We start from the raw sequence: 26,884 nt of genomic DNA on the forward strand, positions 1-26,884 counted from the left end.
TCATTGCGCATTAAACTTGCACTAGTGACGGTGGAAATTCTGTGGCGGGTGGAGACGCTGGGGTCGGTGGAACAGATGGAACTGGCGTTAATAATTTTTTTTTTGAGAAAATTATCATTTATTTTTAAGAGCATTTGAATCTTCGTGACGTCACAAATCATGGCGCATGACACGCAAACTTCTCAGGTATATGAAAAGCACAATTTTGAATATTTTTTAAAAAAACCTTTTGGAAAATGTTCAGAATAACATAGACTCTGTCTGTTATATGCGGAAAATTCAAAATTTTGCGTTTAAAACATTTTTTAAACAATGTTTAAGTTGGTTGTCACAAGTAAGGAAAAATACACGAATTGCTTATATGTAGGCCATTTTTGGAAAGACCAGGATAAAAATTGGAAAATTATTATGTAATTTATCAACTATTTAAATTAATTTTATTATAAATAATAATTAAAATTGTTTATTACAATAATTAAACAATAAATTGTTGTTGTTTATTTACTTTTTTCAAAAAGCACATATAAGAAAGCATATTTTTGACAGCTTTCTAAATTATTCATCTCAATTTTGTTAAAAATAAAGGCCAAGAAACCAATTTATTTTTCAATTTTTCAACTAAATAATTATTGTTTTTTATTTAAAAAATTGAAAAATGATTGGATTTTCAACCTTTTGTATACAACATTGAGATGAGTAATTTTAAAAATTCTAAAAAACATGCTATTTTATATGTTCTCCTTTGAAAAAAAGATAAAAAACAATAATTAATTATTTGAAAAATTGAAATACAATTTGAAATTTAATCTCTTTTTTTTACAATATTGAGAATAGCAATTTAAAAAATTGTCAAAAAATTGCTTTTTTATATGTACTTTTTGAAAAAATTATATGAAAAACAATAATTATTTATTTAAAAAATTGAAGAGTAATCTGCTTTTTAGCCAGTATTTTTTACAACATTGAGATAAGTAATTTGAAAAATTCTCCAAAAACTGCTTTTTGAAAAATGTAATTTAAAAAATTGAAGAATAATTCAATTTTTAAACAAGTATTTTTCAGAACTTTGAAATTTGCAAATAGCAAAATTAGGAAAAAACTGAATTTTTGTATGTTTTTTTAAGTGAATAAACAACAACAATTTATTGTTTAATTAGTAATAAACAATTTTAATTATTATTAATAATAAAATTAATTTATCCTGGTCTTTCGAAAAATGGCCTACATATAAGCAATTCGTGTATTTTTCCTTACTTGTGACAACCAACTTAAACATTGTTTAAAAAACGTTTTAAACGCAAAATTTTGAATTTTTCGCACATAACAGACAGAGTCTGTGTTATCTCTCCACGAGAGAAGGGACCTAACGTGCTTTTGACTTAAGGTTCGCTTTTACCGTGTAATGACACAGTGAATGAACCTTAAGTCAAAAGCACGTTAGGTCCCTTCTCTCGTGGAGTGTCACATATTAATATCTCAAATCTGACCAAAGGATTTTAAAAAATACCCAAAAAAAAATTTTATCGTCTTTTTTCTAAAAATTTTTTTTAATCGAAAAAATTTTTACATAGAAAAATTTAAGGTTTTATAGAATAAAATCGTATTCCTTACGTCAAGACAAATCGATCGGTATATATAAAGTATAGTTCTAATTTAAATTTAAAGAATTAATGAAAGTTAAAAAATCAAAAATTCACATTTTGGATATAAAATTTTGTTCTTATTTAAATTTAAGTTTATAGATGAAATAATTGTATTCCTTGCATGAAAACGAATAGATTTGTGTATATAAAGTTTACATTTGAGGTAAATTTAATAAATTAATGAAAGTTAAAAAAAATCAAAAATTCACATTTTAGCTAAAAAATTTTGTATTTATTTAAATTCAAGTTTAAATATAAAATAATTGAGTTCCTTGCATTGAAACGAATCAATATAATTGTAAATAATTCTAAATTATATATTTTTTCATTAATTTTTAGAAATTTCAGCTAAAATGTGAATTTTTGATTTTTTAACTTCCATTAATTCTTTAAATTTAACTCAAATGTTTATATTATTATATTATTTTTGTATGTAATATTTATTTGTGTGGAATTATAAAAAAAAATATTTTTATTTTTCTAATTCTAAATCTTAATGTGTTGAGTTTATTTGTGTAGAGTTTATGGAGATTATTTTTTAGTTAATAGTTTATTGTGTAGGGTTTTTTGATGTAGTATTCAATTGTGTAGAATATATTTTTACTTTATCTTATTGACAATTTACTCGTGTACAGTTAGCGGTGGAGTATTTTCTTGTGTAGAGTTTTCTCGTTTTGAATTTAATTATTTTCATTTAATTTGTTGTGTACAGTTTTATTGTGTAGGATTAAAATGTTTTTATTTGCTGTGTAGAATTTATAAATGTTGAGTTTAATTGTGTAGAATTTTATTAATAATCGGGAATAAAGAAAATATTATTTTCATGTGTAAAATTTAATTGTGTCGAATTATAAAAAAAAAATTTTACAGTTTTCTAATTCTAAATCTTAATGTGTTGAGTTTATTTGTGTAGAGTTTATGAAGATAATTTTCTAGTAAATAGTTTATTATGTAGGGTTTTTCGATGTAATATTTAATTGTGAAGAATTTTTATTTAATTTTGTAGATCCTATTGAAAAAACACGTATAATTATGCGAATAATATTACGTATAAATATACGTATAATAATACGTACTTTTATACGTATTATTATACGTATAATAAGACATACGAATTTGAAACAAAAGAATTATACGTATAAATATACGTGTCTATAATTTTTAATATTTAGGAATATATAAATATGGAATATATTTTTGTTTATTAGTATATTATATTATATTATACGTATTTTTTTCACTAGGGGAGAATTGACTCGTGTACAGTTAACGGTGCAGTATTTTCTTGTGTAGAGTTTATTTGTGTTGAATTCGTACCTCCCCGGCTACCTATCTATCATATAATATAACGTATGGGAGAGAGAGAATAAAAAAGAGAGAGAGGAGAGAGAAATAAAAAATATCCTATACAATTATAAAAAAATGTATATCTTTAGCTCTTTTAGTATTCGAGATATATATGAAAATGAACGTGTCAATGCAATAACCCGTCAAGCGCCTGGAAGCACGTTTTGATGGTAGTCGAGTAGCAGTGGGTGGGCCGTTGTTGCTCACTGCTACCTGACTACTATTCGAGAGTGGGTCCGAGCGCCCGCGTCATATTGTATAATATGTACAGTCAGTCAGTCTGAACCATAACTGTACATCTTGATGGTGAAGGGAAAAATAAGACTGTTTGTTTTTAAACCCTTGTGCTGCCATCTATCAAATTTTCTCAAAAACTTCTTTCTCTTAGATTTATCACATGATACTATTCCTCACTAAGTCTACAACGAAAATACTACAGCTGGATACTACACATATACTTTAAATTTACTACAGGTATACCTGTAGTACACTTATAGTATACCTGTAGTACATTTGTAGTAAATCCTGTAGTATTTTGCTGTAGTCACTCTGTAGTACTTTTTCGTAAGGGTAGACAAATAATTTTTTTAAATTTCAATGAAATCGTAATTTTGTTTTAAATATATTACTATGCATTTTATATACAAAAGAAATTTCCCGCTGATATAGAAGCTGTATAAAAAAAAATTTTTAAATTTGATATACTAAGAAAAAAAAAAAACAACCGCCAATATAACTGTCAGCTACAGAGATTTTCAAAATATGCGTGGAAATTCCTGAAGTGGCCCCCTGATTTGCAAACATGAAACGAAATTTGACATTAATGTTTTATTTCTATACTATTATATTAGAGATACTTTAGTAATAAATATTTTTTTAAAATACAAATATTCTAAAAAGTTATGAACAAATTAGTTTTTTGTAACATTTTTTTTTTTAAATTTGTGTTTACGAATCGTATTAATGAATTTTTTTGAAATTTATTTATTTTATAGAAATAAGTATAAACTTTAAGATAAAAAAAATCCCGATTGCAAAAAATTTTTTTTTAATAAAGATTAGTAATTTTTAAAAAACAATTTAAAAAATATACATGTTCTGCGCCAGGTAGAAACTATTTTAAAAAATATATCGAATCTACATATATTCAAGTTCACTTTACTAAAATTTAATTTTAGTTATGTTTATATTTAGCAAAATGGCGTTTAATTGTTTATCACCCTGCACGCACGATGTCAGGCGAATGACGTCGCGTAACTCGGTACTCGCTTATTGGGATGTCCGCTGAGGGCGTGGCTTAGCATTTTATCCTACGTTCAGTAGTACCATTTTTTACCACTATGTCTGAAAGTTACTCTGATTGGTTTAAACTGGACAAAAATTGACAAACATCCTACTTTTAAGGGTTAAAAATTTTTCCAACAGAGAGCGCTTCACAGTAACGGACATCCCAATACGTCTTTCATAGTACCTTTTAATTTAAAATAATTAAATTGAAATTAATATATGTATTAACTATTTATAACTATTTAATAATAGTATTAACTATTTATGTTATTTATTGAATTTATAAAAAATACATTTCTATTGTAAAATGCAAACATAAATGACAAAAATAATTATCTTATTTGAAATTCTACTACTTTCGTGATTCTTTTGATATCCTGTTCGTTACCGTTGTTATTGAATCTTCTGAAAATATTTTACACAATAGTTTATCTTCAGTTCGTTGATATGAATGATACTTTCGGGTTTTAATCGCACGGTTTTTGCGAGTGCAGATCGGGGTGCTAAAGTGTTTTCATTTAACGCATGGTCGTTTTCTGTGCAAAAGCCGAATTTAATTTTGCGGAAAAAATGAGTGGCCCATTCAAACAATTTTTTTGGGGTTGTAATTTCGTTTCCATAGATCTACAAGTTTTAAACTTGCTGTTTTTGCTTGCTTCTTTACAGCAATTCCACAGGTATGCGAAGTCGCAGAGTCGTTGCGGCCCCGTCTACCCACTGCGCCATCTACTCAATGCACTCCCCTTCTGACGTCACGGAGGGGAGTGCATTGAGTAGATAGCGCAGTGGCGATACGGGGCTCACAACGACTACACGACTTCATACATGTGGAACCGCTGTTACGGATCCTCCGATTACGTCACAAGCCCCTTTACCGTGCGAAGTGGCAAAAAAATGACACTCCGCTAAAACCCCTAAATAATTTTTGTGTTTTGCAAAAACAGCAAGTTTTAAATTTGTAGATGGAAACAAAATTACAACCCCAAAAAAACTGTTTGAATGGGTCACTCATTTTTTCCGCAAAATTAAATTCGGCTATTGTACAGAAAACGACCATGTGTTAAATGAAAACTCTTTAGAACCTCGATCTGCACTTGTAAAAACCCTGACTAATACCCGAAAGTATCATTCATATCAACCAACTGAAGATAAACTATTGTGTAAAATATTTTCGGAAGATTCAACAACGGTAACGAACAGGATATCAAAAAGAATCACGAAAGTAGTTGAATTTCAAATAAGATAATAATTTTTGTCATTCATGTTAGCATTTTACAATAGAAATGTATTTTTTACAAATTCAATAAATGACATAAATAGTTCATTATACATATATTAACTTCAATTTAATTATTTTAAATTAAAATTAAAAGGTACTATGAAAGACGTATAAGCGAGTTCCGAGTTAGGCGACGTCATTCACCTGACATCGTGCGTACAGGGTGATAAACAATTAAACGCCATTTTGCTAAATATAAACATAACTAAAATTTAATTTTAGTAAAGTGAACTTGAATATATGTATGTAGATGCGATATATTTTTTAAAAAAGTTTCTACCTGGCGCAGAACATGTTTATTTTTTAAATTGTTTATTAAAAATAACTAATTTTTTAATAAAAAAAATTTTTTGCAATCGGGATTTTTTTATCTTAATGTTTATACTTATTTCTATAAAATATATAAATTTCAAAACAATTCATTAATACGATTCATGGATACATATTTAAGAAAAAAATGTTACAAAAAAACTAATTTGTTTATAACTTTTTATAATATTTGTATTTTAAAAAAATATTTATAACTAAAGTATCTCTAATATAATAGTATGGAAATAAAACATTAATGTCAAATTTCGTTGCATGTTTGCAAATCAGGGGGCCACTTTAGGAATCTTCACCCATATGTCCAATACTGTATGTATCAGCGCCCCTTGCGGTGGTGATTTCAACTTAGCCTTAAACATACTATGGGCGGTATTCATAGTTTCGCTTTAAGCAAGGACTTAAAGGTACTTTTATACCTCCAGTATTTTGGTAAAGCAATCGGCTGGATTGAATTTTCACGGTTGTATCACTGAATTTCATTGGCTCTAACAAATATTACATTTTCACCATGAAAATTGAATATTGTTAGAGTCAATCAAATTCAGTGATTCTTCGTAAAAATTCAATCCAGTCCATTGCTTGACCAAAATACTAGAGGTATAAAAGCACCTTTAGAGTTGCTTGATCAAGACGGTCTTATTCGAATGAGTCGAGCTTAAGGCCATATATATTCATAGCCAAAAATAAGCAATTGCTTGGTAAAGGAAATGCGTGAATTGACTGTACTCGTGTGTGCCTCGTAGCGTGCTCCGTATCCGTACCTTACGGAAGCTTTGACGATGCTTGTTTGTTTTCCTTGCAAACCCAGTATAATTATTTTAATATTATTACCGTGTTTTAAAAAAAGAAATGACATTAAATGTAAAATTATCTGATATATTTAATCAAACAATATTCATATTCTTGATAGATTTTATTAAACAATTGGATTTTCAATGTGCTTTCGCTTTATTAGTTTAAGGTTAATGTATGATCGTTTTGTTAAAAACAAAATAAAAAAATTATTTCTTAAAATTTTATATTTATTCTGTCATATTATATACATATATCTCCTGATATAAATTATTTACAAAGAAAATATTAAAAAATAGAGAAATATGTTACTGATAAAAAGGTTTCAAGATAAAGTTGACTTTCAATACGTTAAATAAAAAATAACAATATTTATCAAGTTTTAAATAATAACAATATACGTATATTTAACAATTAAACATAAAGAAATGAAATTAATATTTGATTTTTAACTTGTAATTTATGTAGAAACGAATTAAAATTTTAAGACTTAAACAAATGGATAAACGTAAATATTTTTGCAATTATTATTATTTAATTACTATAAATAATATTCTATCGATAATGTTAATCATTACCTATAATAATCTATTTATGCTTATAAATTAATTTTTATTAAATTGTTTTGTTACGTTTGATGTCATTTCATTTATTAAAACACAGTAATAACAATATAATAATTATACTGGGTTTGCAATCAAAACAAATAAGCATCGTCAAAACTTGCGTAAGATACGGATACGGAGCACGCGACGAAGCACACTACGAGGCACGCATCGAAGCACCCTACGAGGCACGCACGAGTGGGTCGATTCAATCGTGCCTCGTAAAGCGAGTGAGTGCTTAAGGTGCTTCTATACCTCAAATTTCGATCAGATGAACATTATTTCTGGACCGTGAAAATGCGTGAAAAGTCATTTTCACGGCCGGTACTTTTGAATTGTTTTAAACAAAAAAATGTTTTTTTTAAGAAATATAATATTAAATAATTGTTTTAATATGTAAGAACACTTTAAAATAGTGATAAAAAGATGATTTGATTAAAAAATTTAGCAAATTTTGCTTTAAAACGTTTCAGCTACAAGAAAGTGTAAAATGACGATGTTTGTGAAATGGTTTGTACAGTGTACATGTGTACATGTTTCTTTCAGTTATTCGAAACAATTAGTTGAATTTAAATTTATTTGACAAACATTTCAACTTACCGATTTATTTTCAGCACTCATTATTTATTACAAGTTAAAAAGAACCGACATAACATAAACAAAACTCTGAGAGACACTAACAAGGAAGAAGCACTGTACAAACCATTTCACAAACATCGTCATTTTACACTTTCTTGTAGCAGAAAACGTTTTAAAGCAAAATTTGCTAAATTTTTTAATCAAATCATCTCTCTATCACTATTTTAAAGTGTTCTTACATATTAAAACAATTATTTAATATTATATTTCTTAAAAAAACATTTTTTGTATAAAACAATTCAAAAATACCCGCCGTGAAAATGAATTTTCACGCATTTTCACGGTCCAGAAATAATGTTCATCTGATCGAAATTTGAGGTATATAAGCACCTTTAGTGGTGGCGCATAACATAAGGCCTAAGCAGAATAGAAACGTAACCGTAATCGTAAACGCAACCGGAAGAATGAGTTAGAGAAGGTTAGATAGATTACAATTCCGTTTCTATTCTGCTCAGGCTTAAGGCCTAAGCAGAATAGATTCTTGAACGGGAACGCAATCGTGAACGGAAACGTAAGAATGGGTGAGAGAAGAATAAAGATATTTGCTATCCTTCTCTTACACATTCTTACGTTTCCGTTTACGATTGCGTTCCCGCTCAAGAATCTATTCTGCTTAGGCCTTTATAAAAGCTTCAATGCTAAGCAGATGAATTAAGACCTGAGCAGAAGAGAAACGTAACCGCAATCGTAAACGGAAGAATGTGTTAGAGAAGGATAGTCAAATATGTTGTTGCTCTTCTCTTACTAATTCTTCCGTTTGCGATTCCGATTAGTGTAACACGCAGGAATTTTAAAACTGATTAAAGGTTCGTCTACAATATCAATGTTACAAGAATAGATAGTCTTGAATATGATTTTCGTAGATGGAACTGCACAAGAACAACCGACGTTGATTAAAGGTGTTTTCACAACACTATTAGGATAAATATTATAGAAGTTCACTTAGTTTTTGTTTAATTAAATTGTTAATTATTTATACTTTTTCTTTTAACTTCACTTTAGTTCTTTTGAATGATTTCGAATCTCATTAAAATCCTGAAGGATTAACTTGTTGAGAGGATTAAATAAAACATAATTAAGATTAAATATATTAATTGTTTTATTCAACAATTTATTTTAAATCTGAGTTCTTCCCTTTTATCCTTAAACTAATAATAAAATTACACTATTCGCCTCAAATTTTAAACTTGGATTTGAGCTTTATCTATATTTTTAAATTCGAGTCAGAGTCAGAACCAAAATCTCTATCTCTGTATCTTGACTTCTCTATAGTATCAGAATAACCCTTTCATTTCTTCCTGACTTTCTTTCTCTCTCTGGCTAGCAACCTCGATCATCCTCCTTTTATAGCAGTATTCCCACTTTTCTTCCAATCTGAGTCTAAATGTACCAACGAATCCTGCTTCGCAGTGATGACTCACGCTTAACAATTCCTCCAATTAGAGACATGCATTTAGTAATACTCCGCCCCATTTGACCTTGTTTGCCTCATCCCCATGAGTCATATTCTATTTTGGACGTCACTGTGACCTTGTTATTGTCGCGTAGGAGTATGACTCATGCTTGACCTTGTTATTGTCGCGTAGGAGTATGACTCATGCTTGACCTTGTTATTGTCGCGTAGGAGTATGACTCATGCTTGACCTTGTTATTGCCAAGTAGGAGTATGACTCATGCTTGACCTTGTTATTGTCAAGCAGAAGTATGACTCATGCTTGACCTTGTTATTGTCAAGTAGAAGTATGACTCATGCTTGATTTTATATTATGACTCATTCGTGTCTGCATTACATCCTTGAATTGATAATTATCCCTTTATAATTAAACTTCCCTTCAGCTTATTTTAACCCTTTTTACGCTAATTTATTATACAATAACCCTTTATATTTATATTAATTGCAAAATAATTAATTAGTTACAAAATAACAATGTCTAATTGAAAAAACTCAGATTCATTGCAAAAGGACCTTAATTACATTATTTCTTAAGTCCTTTCGACGTCTGCAGCCGATTTCAAAAATAGGTACTCGCATTTACCTGAAACAATCCTTCAGAGGAAAGGGGAAACTGCAGAAAACCCTTCCTAAGTACCCTTTAATCTAATATCATACCTTTATTTGAAACTCTTTTCACTCTTGCATACTTTTATTACTATTGTTTAATTTCTTATTACTTTTATTCTTAAATTCATCTTTTATATATTTATTAATTCTTCTTATAACTATTTTCTTTTTTACATATCTTTCATTCTTATATCTTATCTTTATCTACTCCTTTCTCTATCTTTATTTTATATCCCTTTTTTTACACCTTGCCTTTACTTATCATACATATTTCTCTTTGTCTTTTACACAATTTTCTTATAATTTACCTGTCTCTAACTCTGTTTTTCTTATTTATGTCAATTCATTATTCTTTGTTTCTCTCTCTTTCTCTCCTTCTTAAAATTAAGACTAGTACTCAGTGCTCTTAAAACAAGATATCAAATTAAATTTAAATATTACGGTACTCTACCCAGCCGTGGGCAGAGGAGCGTTACATTAGGTTGCTATTGTGCTTAGGCCTTAACTCAGATTCAGACCTTTAAAAAAGTTTTTATTATTTCACTTTTATTTTTTAATTCAATATTTTAAAACTCTAAAGGTTTAATACCTCAAATTTCGATCAGATGAACATTATTTCTGGACTGTGAAAATGCGTGAAAAGTCATTTTCACGGCGGGTATTTTTGAATTGTTTTAAACAAAAATGTTTTTTTTAAGAAATATAATATTAAATAATTGATTTAATATGTGGGCATATCTCTGGAACTTTTAACTTTTCAATAAAGGAAAAAAAAAATTCTTTTTTTCGAGCACAATATTGAAACTCTGTCAACATAAACTTCAAGTACGAAGATTTCAAATTATATAAGTGGACAGATAAAATTTTTTGTCTTAAAAAAGTTATTAATTATTTAAAATTGTAAATTATTGTTAACCTAAAACAGAAAAGTATTCAACAGGTGGTTGATTTTGGAATGAAAAACAATGGAAAGGAAATTACTGTGAAGTTACAATTTTTTAAAAATGATAAAATTTGGTTAATAATTTCAACATTTATTTAAAATAAAATTCTCATAACGTAGTAGATATAAAAACAAATATAATAAAAAAAAGAATAAAAGAAATAATAATAATAATAATAATAATAAAAGAAATCACTATAATTTAATTACTTGTCAAAATCTGTATTATTTTCAACCGAAGCACAAACTGTAGAATCACTGACATCACTCTTACTTGATCTCAAATTATTTTTTATTTCACTTTTCATTTTGCTTGTTTTTGAGCTACTGAAAAATTAAAATGTTTATTTGATAAATATATTTAAGTTAAATTAAATGGAATTAAAAATGTAAAACTATAATTTTTAAATACCAAACATCTTTCAAAGACTTTTCTGCATTTAAATTTAATAATCGTAAATTTTCCAGTTTCATTTCTCGCTTCTCGTTTTCAATTTTTCTTTTCTCTCGCATTTTATCTCTTTTGGTAATTAATTTCAAAGGATTCATTTTCGTCTGTATATAAATCTCAAAATAAACATTTAAACTTAACCTTCAGGTTTTAATTATATTGACAGTTTCTATTTAAAAAATGAAAATCGTCAACTTCACACTGATTTTCGTGGAGTATCACTCGTATTTCGGTCGTTTTCAAATTTTGTACACACGTGTTTTCTGTTATTAAAATTACAATAATTTTTTTAAGACACGAGGCACATCAATTTAATATGTCTCAAAATAATTCTAATGACTTGAACTTTAATTTCTCATAAGTTATTTTGGTGTGCCAATTGTCTTATCAAAGAAAAATGCTAAATAAGAGGATTGCAGTCAAAAAGGTTAAAAGTGAGGGACAACTTTTAAAAGCTTATAACTTTTTTTTACAATTTACAAAATGTTAATTTTCTTGCGAAAATGTGTTCATCGTTTAATTAACTTTAAAATGACGTATGTTAGAACTGGTAAGTTTTTTTAATAATAAAGTTTTATCGTTTAAAGCACCACAAAGTATGGTTAGGGACAAGTAGAAATTGTTGAAAATCGTGCATTGAAAATTAAATAATTATTTATTTATTTAATAAATTAATGTGAAACCTGTTGGAAATGATTGCTCGTATCAAGTATTGATTTTTCCAACAAAAACCAGGTAAAATTTCATTGGAATTAACAAAATATACGCGAGGGACATAATAGTTAAAAGTTCCAGAGATTTTCCCATGTAGGAACACTTTAAAATAGTGATAGCCCTGCTGGAAGGGTGGTACTGGATTGGTACTGGAAAATTGGAATTGAGGGCTCAGTACCAACTCAGTACTAATTTGGTGCATTTTGGTACTGAAATGGAACTGGGAAATTTACCTGCGAAAAGGATCGAGTTACCGTTAATACCCTCAAAAAAAGTAAAAAGCGACTAGCTTTTTCAATATGTTTAAACTAATACTTTATATTTATTTCAATATTATATTTGTTTTTCCTGGATTTATATTATTTTCATACATTATTATGCATATAATAAGTCCTTTGGCAGCTAAATTCAAAAATGATGTCCATTTTTTTGTCAAACTTAAGGTATACGAGATAAATTATAACTTTTTTAAATGTAATTATTTTTTGATAAATTTTAGATATTCATAATTTGGAAATATTAACGCATCTCAATATATATTTTTTAAAGTTGAGTTATTAAAATTATAAATTTTTTAAGCAATAAAACTCGGGTTAAAATTTTAATCCTTCAACAAAGGACCTAGGGCTCTATTGTTCAAAGAGGGATTGCAATATAATTTCCAAACTTAACAGAAATTTTCTACAAACTATTATGTTTTTTTTGCTGTTTTACACGTATATCGTGAGAGACGGTTTGTTAATCTTATATACATTTAAAACTGTTGTTAAAGTACTTAAAAATGTCTTCTTATGGGTTATCAGGTAGTGGTACTGAAGTGGAACACTAGCCAAGTCCAATTCAGTACCACTCTTTCGGTAGGGAGAAAGATGATTTGATTGAAAAATTTAGCAAATTTTGCTTTTAAACGTTTCCTGCTACAAGAAAGTATAAAATAACGATGTTTGTGAAATGGTTTGTACAGTGCTTCTTCCTTGTGAGTGTCTCTCAAAGTTTTGTTTATGTTATGTCGGTTCTTTTTAACTTGCAATAAATAATGAGTACTGAAAATAAATCGGTAAGTTGAAATGTTTATTAAGTAATTTTAAATTCAACAACTTGATTTGAAAATTAATTATAATTACTTATGAAAATCATAAGTAATTATAAAACTTGATATTTAAAAACACAAAAAGTATGTGTATGAATTTGAGGTTGTAAATCAATGTTCCACGCATCTCTCAAATACTTTCTGTATATTAAGTTTCTTTCAGTTATTCGAAACAATTAGTTGAATTTAAATTTATTTGATAAACATTTCAAGTTACCGACTTATTTTCAGCACTCATTATTTATTACAAGTTAAAAAGAACCGACATAACATAAACAAAACTTTGAGAGACACTCACAAGGAAGAAGCACTGTACAAACCATTTCACAAACATCGTCATTTTACACTTTCTTGTAGCAAAAAACGTTTTAAAGCAAAATTTTTCAATCAAATCATCTTTCTATCACTATTTTAAAGTGTTCTTACATATTAAAACAATTATTTAATATTATATTTTTTAAAACAACATTTTTTGTTTAAAACAAATCAAATATACCCGCCGTGAAAATGACTTTTCACGCATTTTCACGGTCCAGAAATAATGTTCATCTGATCGAAATTTGAGGTATAAAAGCACCATAAGACTGTTACTATTTGAAATCACTACGATTGTTAGAAACGATTGTAAAATATTCTACTTAGTTATTGAATTATTATATCCCTGGCGGATTGAGAAAACCGAGTTGTAACCGAATTGGGTTACGATTCGGTTACGATTCGGTTACGTTTCGGTTCATTGTGAAATATTATCATTAATCGACGAAATATGTAGTAAATAACTATTAGGAATTGTTAATATACATTTAGAGTGCTTATTTATGCAATAATAATAATAAATTAAGATATAATTAATTAATAATAAGTGTTTTAAGTGTACGGTGCATACAGTTGTTAAATTACCATATATATGTATATTACCATCAGCGGCAGCTGTGATACGCGCGTTAAACCCTAGATGGCGTTAAGGATGACTTTGTGAATGAATTTCTAAAATTAAGCCCTTGAGTGTCAAATGTGTAAGTGAATATATATGTTTTAAAAAAATAGATCAATTTATTAAAACAACTATTTTGATTTGTACAAATATAAGAAAAAAATTTTTATAACTAACAAAAATTTTTTTAATGAGATAAAGTTTTTTTGGTGTCAAAATTAATGTTTCTTATTTTATTAAGGAAAAAAATTTTTTTTAAGAATAACAAATTTTTTTGGAAAAAAGTTTTTTTCAAAATTAATCTTTCTCATTTTATTGATGAAAAAAAAATTTATTAAGAAAAAAAATGTTTATTTTTGTTTAATTATTATTATTATATATAATAATATATATAATAATAATAAGTAAACAAATAACAAAAATAAACATTTTTTTTCTTAATAAATTTTTTTTTTCATCAATAAAATGAGAAAGATTAATTTTGAAAAAAACATTTTTCCAAAAAAATTTTTTATTCTTAAAATAATTTTTTTCCTCAATGAAATGAGAAACATTAATTTTGACATAAAAAAACTTTTTTTCCCTAAAAAAATTTTTTTTCTAAATAAAAAAAATTTTTTTCTCAATGAAATGAGAAAGATTAATTTTGACACAAAAAAAACTTTATCTCATTAAAAAAATTTTTGTTAGTTATAAAAATTTTTTTCTTATATTTGTACAAATCAAAAAAGTTGTTTTAATAAATTGATCTATTTTTTTAAAACATATATATTCACTTACACATTTGACACTCAAGGGCTTAATTTTAGAAATTCATTCACAAAGTCATCCTTAACGCCATCTAGGGTTTAACGCGCGTATCACAGCTGCCGCTGATGGTAATATACATATATATGGTAATTTAACAACTGTATGCACCGTACACTTAAAACACTTATTATTAATTAATTATATTTTAATTTATTATTATTATTATTGCATAAATAAGCACTCTAAATGTATATTAACCATTCCTAATAGTTATTTACTACATATTTCGTCGATTAATGATAATATTTCACAATGAACCGAAACGTAACCGAATTGTAACCCAATTCGGTTACAACTCGGTTTTCCCAATCCGCCAGGGATGTGGGTTGCAAGGAAAAATGGGATGTGATAATGTGGTAAATAATCTTGTCAATGAAAACAAAAAAAATTAGAGTAGTCTATTATATTTATTATTGTAATTATATCATGAGTAATAAATTATAAAATTTCATATAATAAACATTTTTAAATTAAAAAAGCCAATTTCGAATCATTTAAATAAATATTCTCATTAATTCTCTTGTTACCGGTAATTTACCTCAATCTTCTTTCTTACCTTCTCCGATTTTTATTTTACTGAGAATTTTAGAACACTATCGATAATTACCACTGAACTCTAAAGGAGCTTCTACAATAGCTCCGTTTGGCAAGTCCAAGTCCAAGTCGGTTGGAGTTGGTTGAGCACGCATGGTGTTGCCAACTGTCGTCGAGTTGAAAATGAAAAAAAAAATTGTGCGTGATCTCGTGCTCACGAAATAGTTGAGGTTATGTACCTTTGAAGCTGTAAACACGCTGTAAAGTTTAATAAAATATTTGTTGTTGTTGCTGTTGATGTTGATGTTTCCGCCGTCTCATCGTTTTTTAAAGAGAAGAAAAATATAAATTAAATTAAATTTTTCTTTTATAAATAACAAAATTTTTTTCCCTGAATAATACACACATGCAATGAATTTAATATTTGTAATATATAAATATAGTAATAAAAAAATATACAATTAATAAGATGAACTGTCAATACAAATTTTTTTTTATGTTTTTTATTGACATTATAATAAAAGTTTTTCATCATTTTGATTTCACAATATATTAAAAAGGTATTTTCATGAACATAACTTTACAATATTTTTACATTTTATCACATGAGAAGAGCGTAATCATAAAATGGAATAATTAAATTTAAAAATATTTGAAAAATAATGGAAAACGTGCGTTGACATATTTATTATATTTTTAATTAAATACGATTTTTAAAAATAATTTAACTTAAGATTACATTATTCTCATTAACAGATTATTTTACTATATTATTCTAATGTAATTTTCAGAATTAAATTCAGATTAGAGTATTTAGATTATAGTGTTTAAAATGTTTGTAGAGTCTTAAATGTTTTTTTTTTCTTCTAATAAGAAATCTGTATGTCAGGGAAAAAGTTATTATTTACATGGAAAAATGGAGAATTCAGGAAATTGGATTACAAAAATATTATGGCAACGCATGAAGAAATTAACTTTTTAAAGAATTATCACATATAGTAATTATATTCAATGAATTTTAGACGAAAAAATTCATTCATAAAATATTAAACTTTGAAAATTACCTGCATTCTCTCACCCAAAAAAAAGTAATCTTAAATTTAGAGGAAAATTCCTCTTCTAAAATCCTCTGAATATTTCCTCTTAAAATACGAATATTCCATTTGACTGTAGAATATTTTTATTCTTTGTTGTAATGGAACAATGACAAAAGGAGTACTTTTGCATTTTCCTCTTCAATTACGATTTTCCTGTTTAAATTTAGTATATTTGAAAAAAGGAAAAGTAAATACATGATATCGATTACATTTTTTTCCTGTTTGACATTTGCGCTTTTGTTTTTTGAAACTGTCAATTTTCGTATGTCATAATAGTGTTGTGTTATAAATCGAAAGACCAAAATGGAAAAGAGAGTCGAAGATTTACTAAATGATTTAAATCTGGGTGGATATATTGAATGGAGGTATAAATACAGAAAAAATAACCTCTCGATGAATCTTCATTTCTTACCAATTTTCTTAAATATTTGCGCCGAACTTCTTTGATATTTGCAACTAGCTATAGCATTTTTTATTATTATTGTAATTAAATCTAATGTATTGATGCTCAGCAAAAAGCAAGAAATATTTTTCAGAAATATTTAATTAAAAACCAATATTTCATTCTTTATTCCAGGAATCTATTATAATTTACCTTTTTTGAATGTAAATAATTGAATCTTATTAAATATTTATTATATTATTCAAAATTAAAAAAATTATTGGTTCTCTTGACATTAATAAGCACGAGATCACGCACAATTTTTTTTTTCATTTTCAACTCGACGACAGTTGGCAACACCATGCGTGCGCAACCAACTCCAACCGACTTGGACTTGGAGTTGCCAAACGGAGCTATTGTAGAAGCTCCTTAAAGGCGCTTGCACGCCTCCGGTTGCCTGCACAGGCAGCCAGCAAGAGCCAATCAGAGAATCTGTAGATTTAAATTTGAATTTTCTGTCTCCCTTCCTCTTATACGTTTTTAGCGTGGTGGGAGGCTATCTGTGCAGGCAGCCGGAGGTATGCAAGCGCCTCAGTCTATCTGGAATGCTGTCTACGGAAGCCTGTACATCTCACGAGCGTCTCGGACGCAAGTGGCGGTGTTTCGTACCACAAGTGGCACGAAGTCCGTCCAACTTGTGGTAAGTTCGTTAGTTCGTGCCACTTATTGGACAGACTCCGTGCCACTTGTGGAAAGTGGATTTTTTGAAGGGTCATTCACAACTATGACAATTCCGTTGGATTCTGTTTCCGTCTATTTCGTCAATGCTTTTCATTTCAAGTATAATTTCATCCGAGCAAGTCCGTTTACTGTTTATAAATAAAAATGAATTTGTTATTTTTTAATTGAAAATACATGTAAAAGATTACATTTCAGTGTAAACAAATGATATTGACATCTTTATTAATCTTAAATATTCATAAAACTATACTTTTGATTTTAAAAAATAAAATCCTCTTCATGTATTTTAAATTAAAAAATGACAACATAACCAAAAAATCTTATTTTTTTAAAACTAAGAAAAATTAAAAAAACTAAGAAAAAACTTCAGCTTAATTCTTAGTGGAATCCTTAGTTTATTAATATGTATATTAACGTTTGGAAGGAGTATTTATGTGTGAACTATAAAAAGTTTGTTCGATGACATTTACTAATATGCTAATATTACTAATATCTTATAAAATTCATTTCTTCTTCTTCACATGAAATTGAAATTAAAAGCACTGACGAAATAGACGGCAACAGAATACAACGGAATTGTCATATTTGTGAATGACCCTTCAAGAAATCCACTTTCCACAAGTGGCACGGAGTCTGTCCAACAAGTGGCACGAACTAACGAACTTGCCACAAGTTGGACGGACTTCGTGCCACTTGTGGTACGAAACACCGCCACTTGCGTCCGAGACGCTCGTGAGATGTACAGGCTTCCGTATGAAGGTGCTTTTATACCTCAAATTTCGATCAGATGAACATTATTTCTGGACCGTGAAAATGCGTGAAAAGTCATTTTCACGGCGGGTATATTTGATTTATTTAAACAAAAAATGTTGTTTTAAAAAATATAATATTAAATAATTGTTTTAATATGTAAGAACACTTTAAAATAGTTATAGAAAGATGATTTGATTGAAAAATTTTGCTTTAAAACGTTTTTTGCTACAAGAAAGTGTAAAATGACGATGTTTGTGAAATGGTTTGTACAGTGCTTCTTCCTTGTGAGTGTCTCTCAAAGTTTTGTTTGCTCACAAGGAAGAAGCAACAACATTTTTTTGTTTAAAACAATTCAAAAATACCCGCCGTGAAAATGACTTTTCACGCATTTTCACGGTCCAGAAATAATGTTCATCTGGTCGAAATTTGAGGTATAAAAGCACCTTGAACATGACATAACACGGTTAACAGTAAACTCTTAGAACGTATTGTACTACGTCTGCGCAGTTAGCAAGAGAAGGAGAGGGATACAGGAATCAGACCTCTCTCTCGATTCGCGACCATCAATGGCAGACAGCATTCCAGATATATAGAGTTCAGTAATGATGTAAATATGAAGTCGGTTTTAAAATATTTAAATAGGCGGATTAATTTTGAAGAAATTTGTAATTTTTTAAAAATATGTTGAAATTCTATGAAACTTTGTATCAAGGGGTTTATGAGGTCACTGATCACCAATCTAAAATCAGTTTTTAAAAATTAAAAATGGCGGACACATTTTAAAAGAATTATTAATCTTCTTAATAAATTTTTAAATTTTATATCAAGGGGTTTACGAGGTCGTTAATAACGAATCTGGAATCAGTTTTTAAAAATCTTAAATGGTGGATATTTATGAGGGATGATTATGAACGAATAAATGATTTATTTAATAAGAATTCTGTCAAATATTGGATCCGCCTAATTTGAATTTTTTTAAACCGACTTAATATTTGTAATCATCAACCTCAGAAACTCGGTTTTACCTAAATCTCTCAAATAATTTGTATAATAATCAAACTCACCCTCAAAATTGGTTAAGGGTGGTTTCTACCCCTAAAACCGTTTTTGGGCTGATATAAATAACCATGTGCCAAATATTTTTCAATAAACTACTTGTATGCAAAGAATCAGAAAAATCAGAGTTTGACAGTTCCGAAGTGTTGCTTATAAGAACCTTGAACACGTTAGAATGGGGGATATTAGATTAAAAAGTTAATGAAATTTATAGTAAAATTTATTTAATTCTATATTTTTAGCAAACTCATAATATATATGAGTGATAAAGAAATCTGTACATTTATACAAATAAAAAACTATTCTATTATAAAAATCATAATTTTGCAACTAAACTGAATCTTAATTATTTTTAGATTCACTATACTCCCTCTTTATAGTTTTTTATTTATTCAAAGAAAAACTATGGAAACAACTTTTTATGTGGCTTAAAGCATCACATGGAGTTCTGCCTTTTCAATATCCAGGCTAAATTGTTTACAAGTTTTAATGATTTTATTTTTGTTCATGTTTTTCCGAGTTCATGAAAAAAATAAAAATATAGGTTTCTCGACAATTATGCATCTTCTTCGTTTCTTTGAAGAGAAAAACTTCATGTGTTTGATTGCATTTTTATTCCAGGCGAAGTTGGCTCACTTTTTGCGGGACTTGAATTTATTTCTTGTTGCTCCAATCGACGATGACGTAGCATAGTCGATAAAACACCATTGAAACTCGCAGTTTTTTTTTTCGCACTACCTTTTGGTGTACTTTCTCCCACTCGTCGAACAGGAAGACGAGGAGATGCCATTTCATCCATGAAATCAAAGTCAGATTTTACATCGGGTCTAAAATAAAATTAATTTTCATAATTTTAATGTAAATTTGTTTATGTTTATGAGGCATTCTGCATATTTTGAAAAGACTCCCACTTGCAAATAATTCACAATATAAGAAAATTTTTAAAAACCGCTGCCAAGTTACAGTATGTACTTTTTGTGTTTATTTCACGAACACTTTGCTTCTTCATGAAGATTTTTTGTGATCAATTTATGGTAACATATTTAATATTATAATAATTTTAAAAAGGTGTTGAGTTATATTTTTTGGGCGTTTGCAGAAATAGATTTTTAACAGCAATAACTTGGTAATATTTTATAATAAAAGGTTCAATAAATAATAGGTCAACTGATTCGTTTTTAAATATTTTCAATGAAAAATTTGAATATTCACATTATAATAATTAATTTAATTGTCATATAATCTATAATAATTAAAAGTTTATTCAAATAAACTTTTAAAATTGTAAATTACAAAAAAAAATTATTAAACTACACTTTAATTTATTTTATAAAATAAAAATTATTAAATAGGGTCAGTTGGGGTAAATGGGGACAAGAGGTTTTGGAGCTTAATTTACAGTTTTAAAATTAAGTTCAACGTCAATATTTTAACCTCAGATCACCTACAAGAGGTTTTGAGAATTGCTAAGCTTTTATCTTGACAATTGGCAGCAAGATAAAAAAAGTTATCGCTCAATGCATATAAAGACTCAATGCATCAAACTCAAACTGTTTTAGTATTTTGTCTCGCATTATAAAGAAAACAGACTTAAAAATCATACAAAATAATGAAGAGTACTTTGAGCCATAATAATAAAGATTAACTATTATTTTTTGGCATTTTAAAATTTTTGAAAAATCGTTTTTTGCCCATAACTTTAAAAAAATGTTACACGGAAAGAAAAAGTTCAAGAAAAAGTCCTGAAATAATTCAGTAACTCTGGATACGAGGGAAAAAATCAAAGATATTCATGAATGTTCAGTTGAAAGTCCGAAAAAATTCATGAAAATCTCAAAATAATTCAGTACTTTTTTTCATTACTTTCTCTGAATAAATTTAGTAGTTTCTTCTGAAAAGTTCACAAGATCTTATAAAAGTTCGAGTAAATATTTTTATTTACATTCTTAACTTTTCAGTTTGGTCGTTATGGAAGACTTCATGATTTGATCCTGAAAAATTACGGAACTCGGAATTGACTTTGATGCGCAGTTACCCATTGTGCATCGCAAACATTGCTACTGTGTGTGAGTGTGTATGCACTCGTCATACAGTTTCTTATAGATTTCTACTAAGAAACAGAAGTTTGGGGGCTCTATGCCCAATTTGAAAATTACCTTCCTATTTTTAATCCTGTGATCTCAAAATCCCTCCAAGATGCGATTTTTTAAAATTTATTTATCTGTTGATAAATTTTGGACCCAATATCTTGGATTGGGCCCAATATTTTGGGCACTTATACCACATGTCTGAACGCAGAATTTCATGGGGATTACGAATTTGACACTAAAAATTAGTGGTCTCATTTAAGAAAACCACTTTTTTCATTGTAGGACCAAACATTGGGCTCCGGGCCCAATTTTTTTGTTTCAAAGATGTACATCTTTTTGTTTGGAACAACTTTTGTCTTGAACATTTTTTACAAAAATTCGTACTTTTCGAGATATTTGCAAGTTTCCATACTTTTGGAACACCCTGTAGAAAATCGGATTGATGAAAATTATGCAAAATACTAATTCGAACAAATAAAAATTCGGCTCAAAAATAATTAGGACAAATAAAATTCGATAAAATGTAAATTATGACTAATGATTTTTAGAACATAATCATGCGTCCCGAAAAGTTTCACGGTACAATCCCATGAGCCTCACCGGATTTCCTGGTAAAACTCTTGCAACGAGTTATTAGGCCACGCCTACCTGCTCACATAGGCTTTAGGATAGATTTCGATTCTTCGATTATTGAATGAATATATTTTTCAAATTGTCTCAAGTGAGACTGTATTTTATTATTAAAATTATTTTAATTATAATCTTAGTTATTTTAAATTGTTTTGTAATGAATTTAAGTCCAGTATTTGCTTAGTTTGTTAATTATTAATTTATTTTGGTTTTAATTTTTATTTAATAATTGTAAAATTATTTAGTATTTCAAAAATATTTCTATTTGAGAATAAATTTTTTTCAACTTATTTGTCTTAAAAATTTTTTTTTATTAAAAAAATTTTTGAAGAAAAATAAGTAATTTATTGTAAATATATTAGTTCTATATATTTTATTTGGATACAATTTATTATTTATCGAACATAATAATTATAAAAAAATAAAATGTGTAAAATTTTTAATTTAAGAAAAACATGTTATACATATTTGAATGCCGAGAGGTGCCCTCTCCAAACAAACAGTAGGCGTGGCCTAATCGCTCGTTGCAAAAGTTTCACCGGGAAATCCGGTGACTCTCATGCAATTGTCAGGGTTGCCAGATTAGATTGGGCTACAAAGCGCGATTTGGGCTATTTTTTGGGAATGTTTCGCGGCTTAAATTTCAGTTTCGCTACAAGTAGCAATTTGGGCTATTTTTTCTTATAAAATTGCTTTTTTGGGCTATTAGGACATTTTTTTTAACAATACTAGAAAATCGAATAGTAAATCATTAAAAGTATGAAAACTGTCAATTGGCGCCTTGTAGTGGACATAACTAATACTATTTCTGTAGGATATTGGCGTGTGCGCTGTCGGTATCTCTTTGTGTCCTTTACGTTGTATTGTACGCACGTGGATCCGTTGGCTATAATGCTGGTTATGTTCATGTAAAAGCAGTTTATGTGTTTATGTGTTCAAAGTATTCTAAGCGGCAAGTTTGATTATCAGTAAACAAGTGATTGACGATACAGAAATGGAAGAAGAGTATAGAAATTTAATGGATTTGTTTGAAAATCACTTCGAAAAGTGTTCATCGGTTGCCAGTGCTACGTTTTTTTAAATTTACGTTACTGTTCATGTTAAAATGTTGTTTCAGTTTTTATTGAAAAATTTTAATACCTGCGATACCTGTATATTAAAGTTATTTAATATATAAAAATAAACATTTTATTAGCATAATAATAAAAAGAAATAAAAAAGTAACTTTTAAATTAGTCTTACATCTATTTTTTCATATATTTATATATAAAATTGTTATTAAAAAAAATTTTTTTTATAAATTTGTAAATATTTGAAGCTTCCCGCGGTTTTTGGGCTACGTCAGTGCCGTCTATCCGCGGTTAGGCGCGTTGAAACTCTGGCAACCCTGGCAATTGTACCGTGAAACTTTTCATGGGATTTTCTTGTGACATCATGCGTTTAAACCATGATGTTGATAGAAAAATCGCATGTTTATCATGGTTAATTACCATGGATACTCTCACCCGAAAAACGTATGAATTCATGGTATTCCATGAAGATTCCATGAATCTCATGCCTATATCGCGTGGAAAATTTCATTCGTTTAACGCATGGTCTTCCATAGGAAAAAGCAATGATTTTTCTCTCCGTGTATCTTTAAAAATATTATGAACAACTTGAAGAATATTTAAAAACGAATCAATTGACCTATTATTAAACCTTTCATTATTTATTTATTGGTGTTAAAAATCTATCTTTGCAAACGCCCAAAAAATACAACACTTAACACCTTTTTAAAATTATTATAATACTAAATAAGTTAGCATAAATTGATCACAAAAAATTTCTATGGGGAAGCCAAATGTTAATTTCATGAACACAAAAAGTTTATACTTCAACTTGGCAGCGGTTTCAATACGTTGGTGTTTACCTGCTTCTGATAACCATTTTCTATTTTCGCCTTTCTTTAATTAACACCATAAAAAGAAAAATAAAAACCAAAATGTCTGACAAAAATAATGAAATTAATAAAAATTAGTGGGTCCTGAACATAAAAATCACCCTGCATACTGTAAGTGTGACATAACAACCCAATCAGCACGAAAACTTACAGCAAACTTGTAGGAAGTTTGTCGTGCAAGTTTGCAGTGCAAACATGTATCAAGTTTAGTGCATGCAACAAAATGTCCTCTTGTGGCAAGGTAGTTAAGCAAGCTTGCAGCAAACTTGCAAAAGGCTTGCTACAAGCTTCTATAATACTAAAAAAAAGTTTTTTTCAAAACAATTTTTTACTAAATAAACATAAAGAGCACCCTGCTTTGGGACTGTTCACAAAATACGTAACGCTTTTTTGGGAAATTTCACCCCTCTTCCTCCCCTCATGTAACGCTTAATTACATACATTAGCGCCATTTTTTTGGCTGTTCGTAACAAATAGCTTGACCCCCTCTCCCCCTTGGAAGCGTTACGTATTTTGTGAACGACCCCTTTGGAGGTTAACAAATTTATTGCGCAGCTGTAAGAGCTTCCGTTTTCAACTGCGCATCGTATTAAGTTTTGCAAACTTGCAGCAAGCTTGCGCCCACGTTGCCCATCAAGCTTGCCACAAGAGGACATTTTGTTGCTTGCACCAAAGTTGCTACATGTTTTCACTGCAATCATACACATCTTGCACGGAAAGCTTCTTTCAAGTTTGTTACAAGTTTTCGTGCTGATTGGGAAAATAAGAAGTCACTTCCTCCCCTCTATGTCACAATTAGTCACATTTTACTAAACCTCTTCCCCCCCTAAAATTTGTTACGTAATTTGTGGACGAAGCCATTAATAGGTCAAAATTGCGTCTTAAAAAAAATTACCGTGCAGAAATTACCCGACTTTGTCCTATTTAAAGTAAGGCATTGGTATGGGCCTCATCAATTATCCCTGTTTGAAGAAAATGTGAAGAAATTAAGTTTTTTAAAGTTTTTTTTTTATAAAGTGTTTAAACAAAAGAAAATCAAATAAAATCGTTTTAGAAGAATTTTAGATTTTTCTTTATTTTAGGGTTTATATAAATTTATATAAATATAAATCTAAAATCGTTCTAAAAAATAAATTTATGTTTCATCAATAAGCAGTATTTACGAGTTATATTAAAAAACAAAAAAATATATTTTTAGATTTACAAATTTAAATAGTATATAATATTAAAAAATAGGGTATTCATATGATAAGACCCTCACCAGTTTTCCTTACATAGTGCATTGGCGAGGAAAAGCATTACACCCTTGTGAGGTTCTGATCAGTTTTTCCGACAAGGCCCTTACCAGAGGTCGGGAAAACTGGTAAGTACCTCATGAGGCCCACATCACGATTTCTGAACGGGATCATTTTTGTACAGACCGCGGAGTGTAGAAACTATTTTATACAGAACTGAAATTTACGAGCTTCGTACAGAATTTTCTGTACTGAGCAAAAAATAAAATACATATATGTATACAAATTTTCGTCAAAACTTGGTTCCCTAGGACAAATTGTGAATACACTTTTTTCAAAAATTTGAGTTTTTTCTTGATAAACTCTACGTCCATTAATTATAATCTGGTTCGCTATATTTTTTCTGTAACCTACACGTGAAAATACACATGTATACAATTCGCAGACATCTAGATCGATTTTTGTGCTATATATATTTCCTGTAATCTACACTCTAAAATAGAGGGGTAAAGTAGGTCGAAAATATCTATACTTTTTATAAAATAAAATTGCTAAGAATCGCATAGAACCTAAAATTAACTTACTTATATTCTTGAAGATTAGGATCCTGTTGATGATTACTCAAAGGTGCTGGAGAAAGTCCACGTCTACCTGGACATTTCCACTCAATCTCCAAAATTCTATTATTTGCCTCAATTCCTTCTATCAAATTCATTATATCATCTGGCTTAAGAATCCATTCACCCTGCACATTAAAAGCATTGTTAAGAACATTTGGATATGAATTAATCATTGTCCACGACAATAAATAACATACTTTCAAATCAACCTCATATTTTTCGTCGTCAGAACAATCCACTGACCAGTCTTCTTCATTTCTATCCATTGTAAATAAAAATAATTATTAAGAATGGAATTATATTTTTATTTCACTTCAAGGTTACATTTAATTTTGAAGCTTCATATTTTTAGGTTAGGCACCCATTTTTCAAAGACGTCAAAATATGGGCCAACGCACAATAGCTTCGCGACGTGATGAATGCGTTAGAAAAGGAGTTTTCTACACGATGTATATTACATTTGATCACGTGATTTAAGAGCGGCAATTTTAAATTCTTCATTAAAATACATCATTCATTACTTTACACTATTGAAAGAGAAAGTTGTTAATATAAACAAAATTTAGGTAATTATTAATTATTTTAACAATTATAAAACAAAATTTTTAATTATTGAAATGTTTTTATATCGGTTTTATTTCTAAGTTGGTTTCACAGATAAGAGTGAACACCGGGCCAAGTGCATAATAACATAACCTATATTCTAAGTATTATATTGTCAGTCTAGTCGTTTGGTATCTCCAAAAATAAACAATTTTTAAATAAAAACTTTATAAACAATAACAAACAATAATAATAATACGCTTATAGCCAGTGTTTTTCATAATGTTTTGACAAATTAAACATTTAGCAACATTTTTATCAGTGCCTAGCTCTTTCAT

At 28.5% G+C, this 26,884-nt stretch overlaps 2 protein-coding genes across 4 annotated transcripts in view; both read right to left on the reverse strand.

Annotated features, from left to right (window-relative positions):
- LOC127290866 (STING ER exit protein) overlaps positions 1-26,884 on the reverse strand; it is a 254,912-nt gene that overhangs the window by 227,477 nt on the left and 551 nt on the right. Inside the window, exon 1 of one of the 3 annotated variants that reach the window (XM_051319684.1) lies at positions 7,881-7,990. The exons of the other annotated variants lie outside the window; for them this stretch is intronic. The gene's annotated coding sequence lies outside the window, so the exon portion shown is untranslated. Of the gene's footprint in view, positions 1-7,880; positions 7,991-26,884 lie in introns of those variants that run through there. 3 annotated transcript variants of the gene reach the window in all.
- Positions 19,689-26,424, reverse strand: LOC127290868 (PAXIP1-associated glutamate-rich protein 1A). The gene is made up of 3 exons (XM_051319687.1): positions 26,201-26,424; positions 25,968-26,128; positions 19,689-20,313 (listed from the first exon to the last, which is right to left on the reverse strand). Exons 1-3 carry the CDS (start codon positions 26,267-26,269, stop codon positions 20,079-20,081), a joined length of 465 nt encoding a protein of 154 aa, XP_051175644.1. The 5' UTR covers positions 26,270-26,424; the 3' UTR covers positions 19,689-20,078.

This window comes from Leptopilina boulardi, unplaced genomic scaffold (assembly GCF_019393585.1).
Source record: "Leptopilina boulardi isolate dan_hultmark-lab unplaced genomic scaffold, ZJU_Lbou_2.1 LbouV2_90, whole genome shotgun sequence".
Classification (NCBI taxonomy): domain Eukaryota; kingdom Metazoa; phylum Arthropoda; class Insecta; order Hymenoptera; family Figitidae; genus Leptopilina; species Leptopilina boulardi.

Coding starts and splice junctions, on each gene's coding strand:
- LOC127290868 (XM_051319687.1), bottom strand. CDS start 26,269: ATGGATAGAAATGAAGAAGACTGGTCAGTGGATTGTTCTGACGACGAA. Junction 26,129..26,200: donor AATATGAGGTTGATTTGAAA/GTATGTTATTTA, acceptor TTTAATGTGCAG/GGTGAATGGATTCTTAAGCC. Junction 20,314..25,967: donor CCTAATCTTCAAGAATATAA/GTAAGTTAATTT, acceptor ATTTTATTTTAG/ACCCGATGTAAAATCTGACT.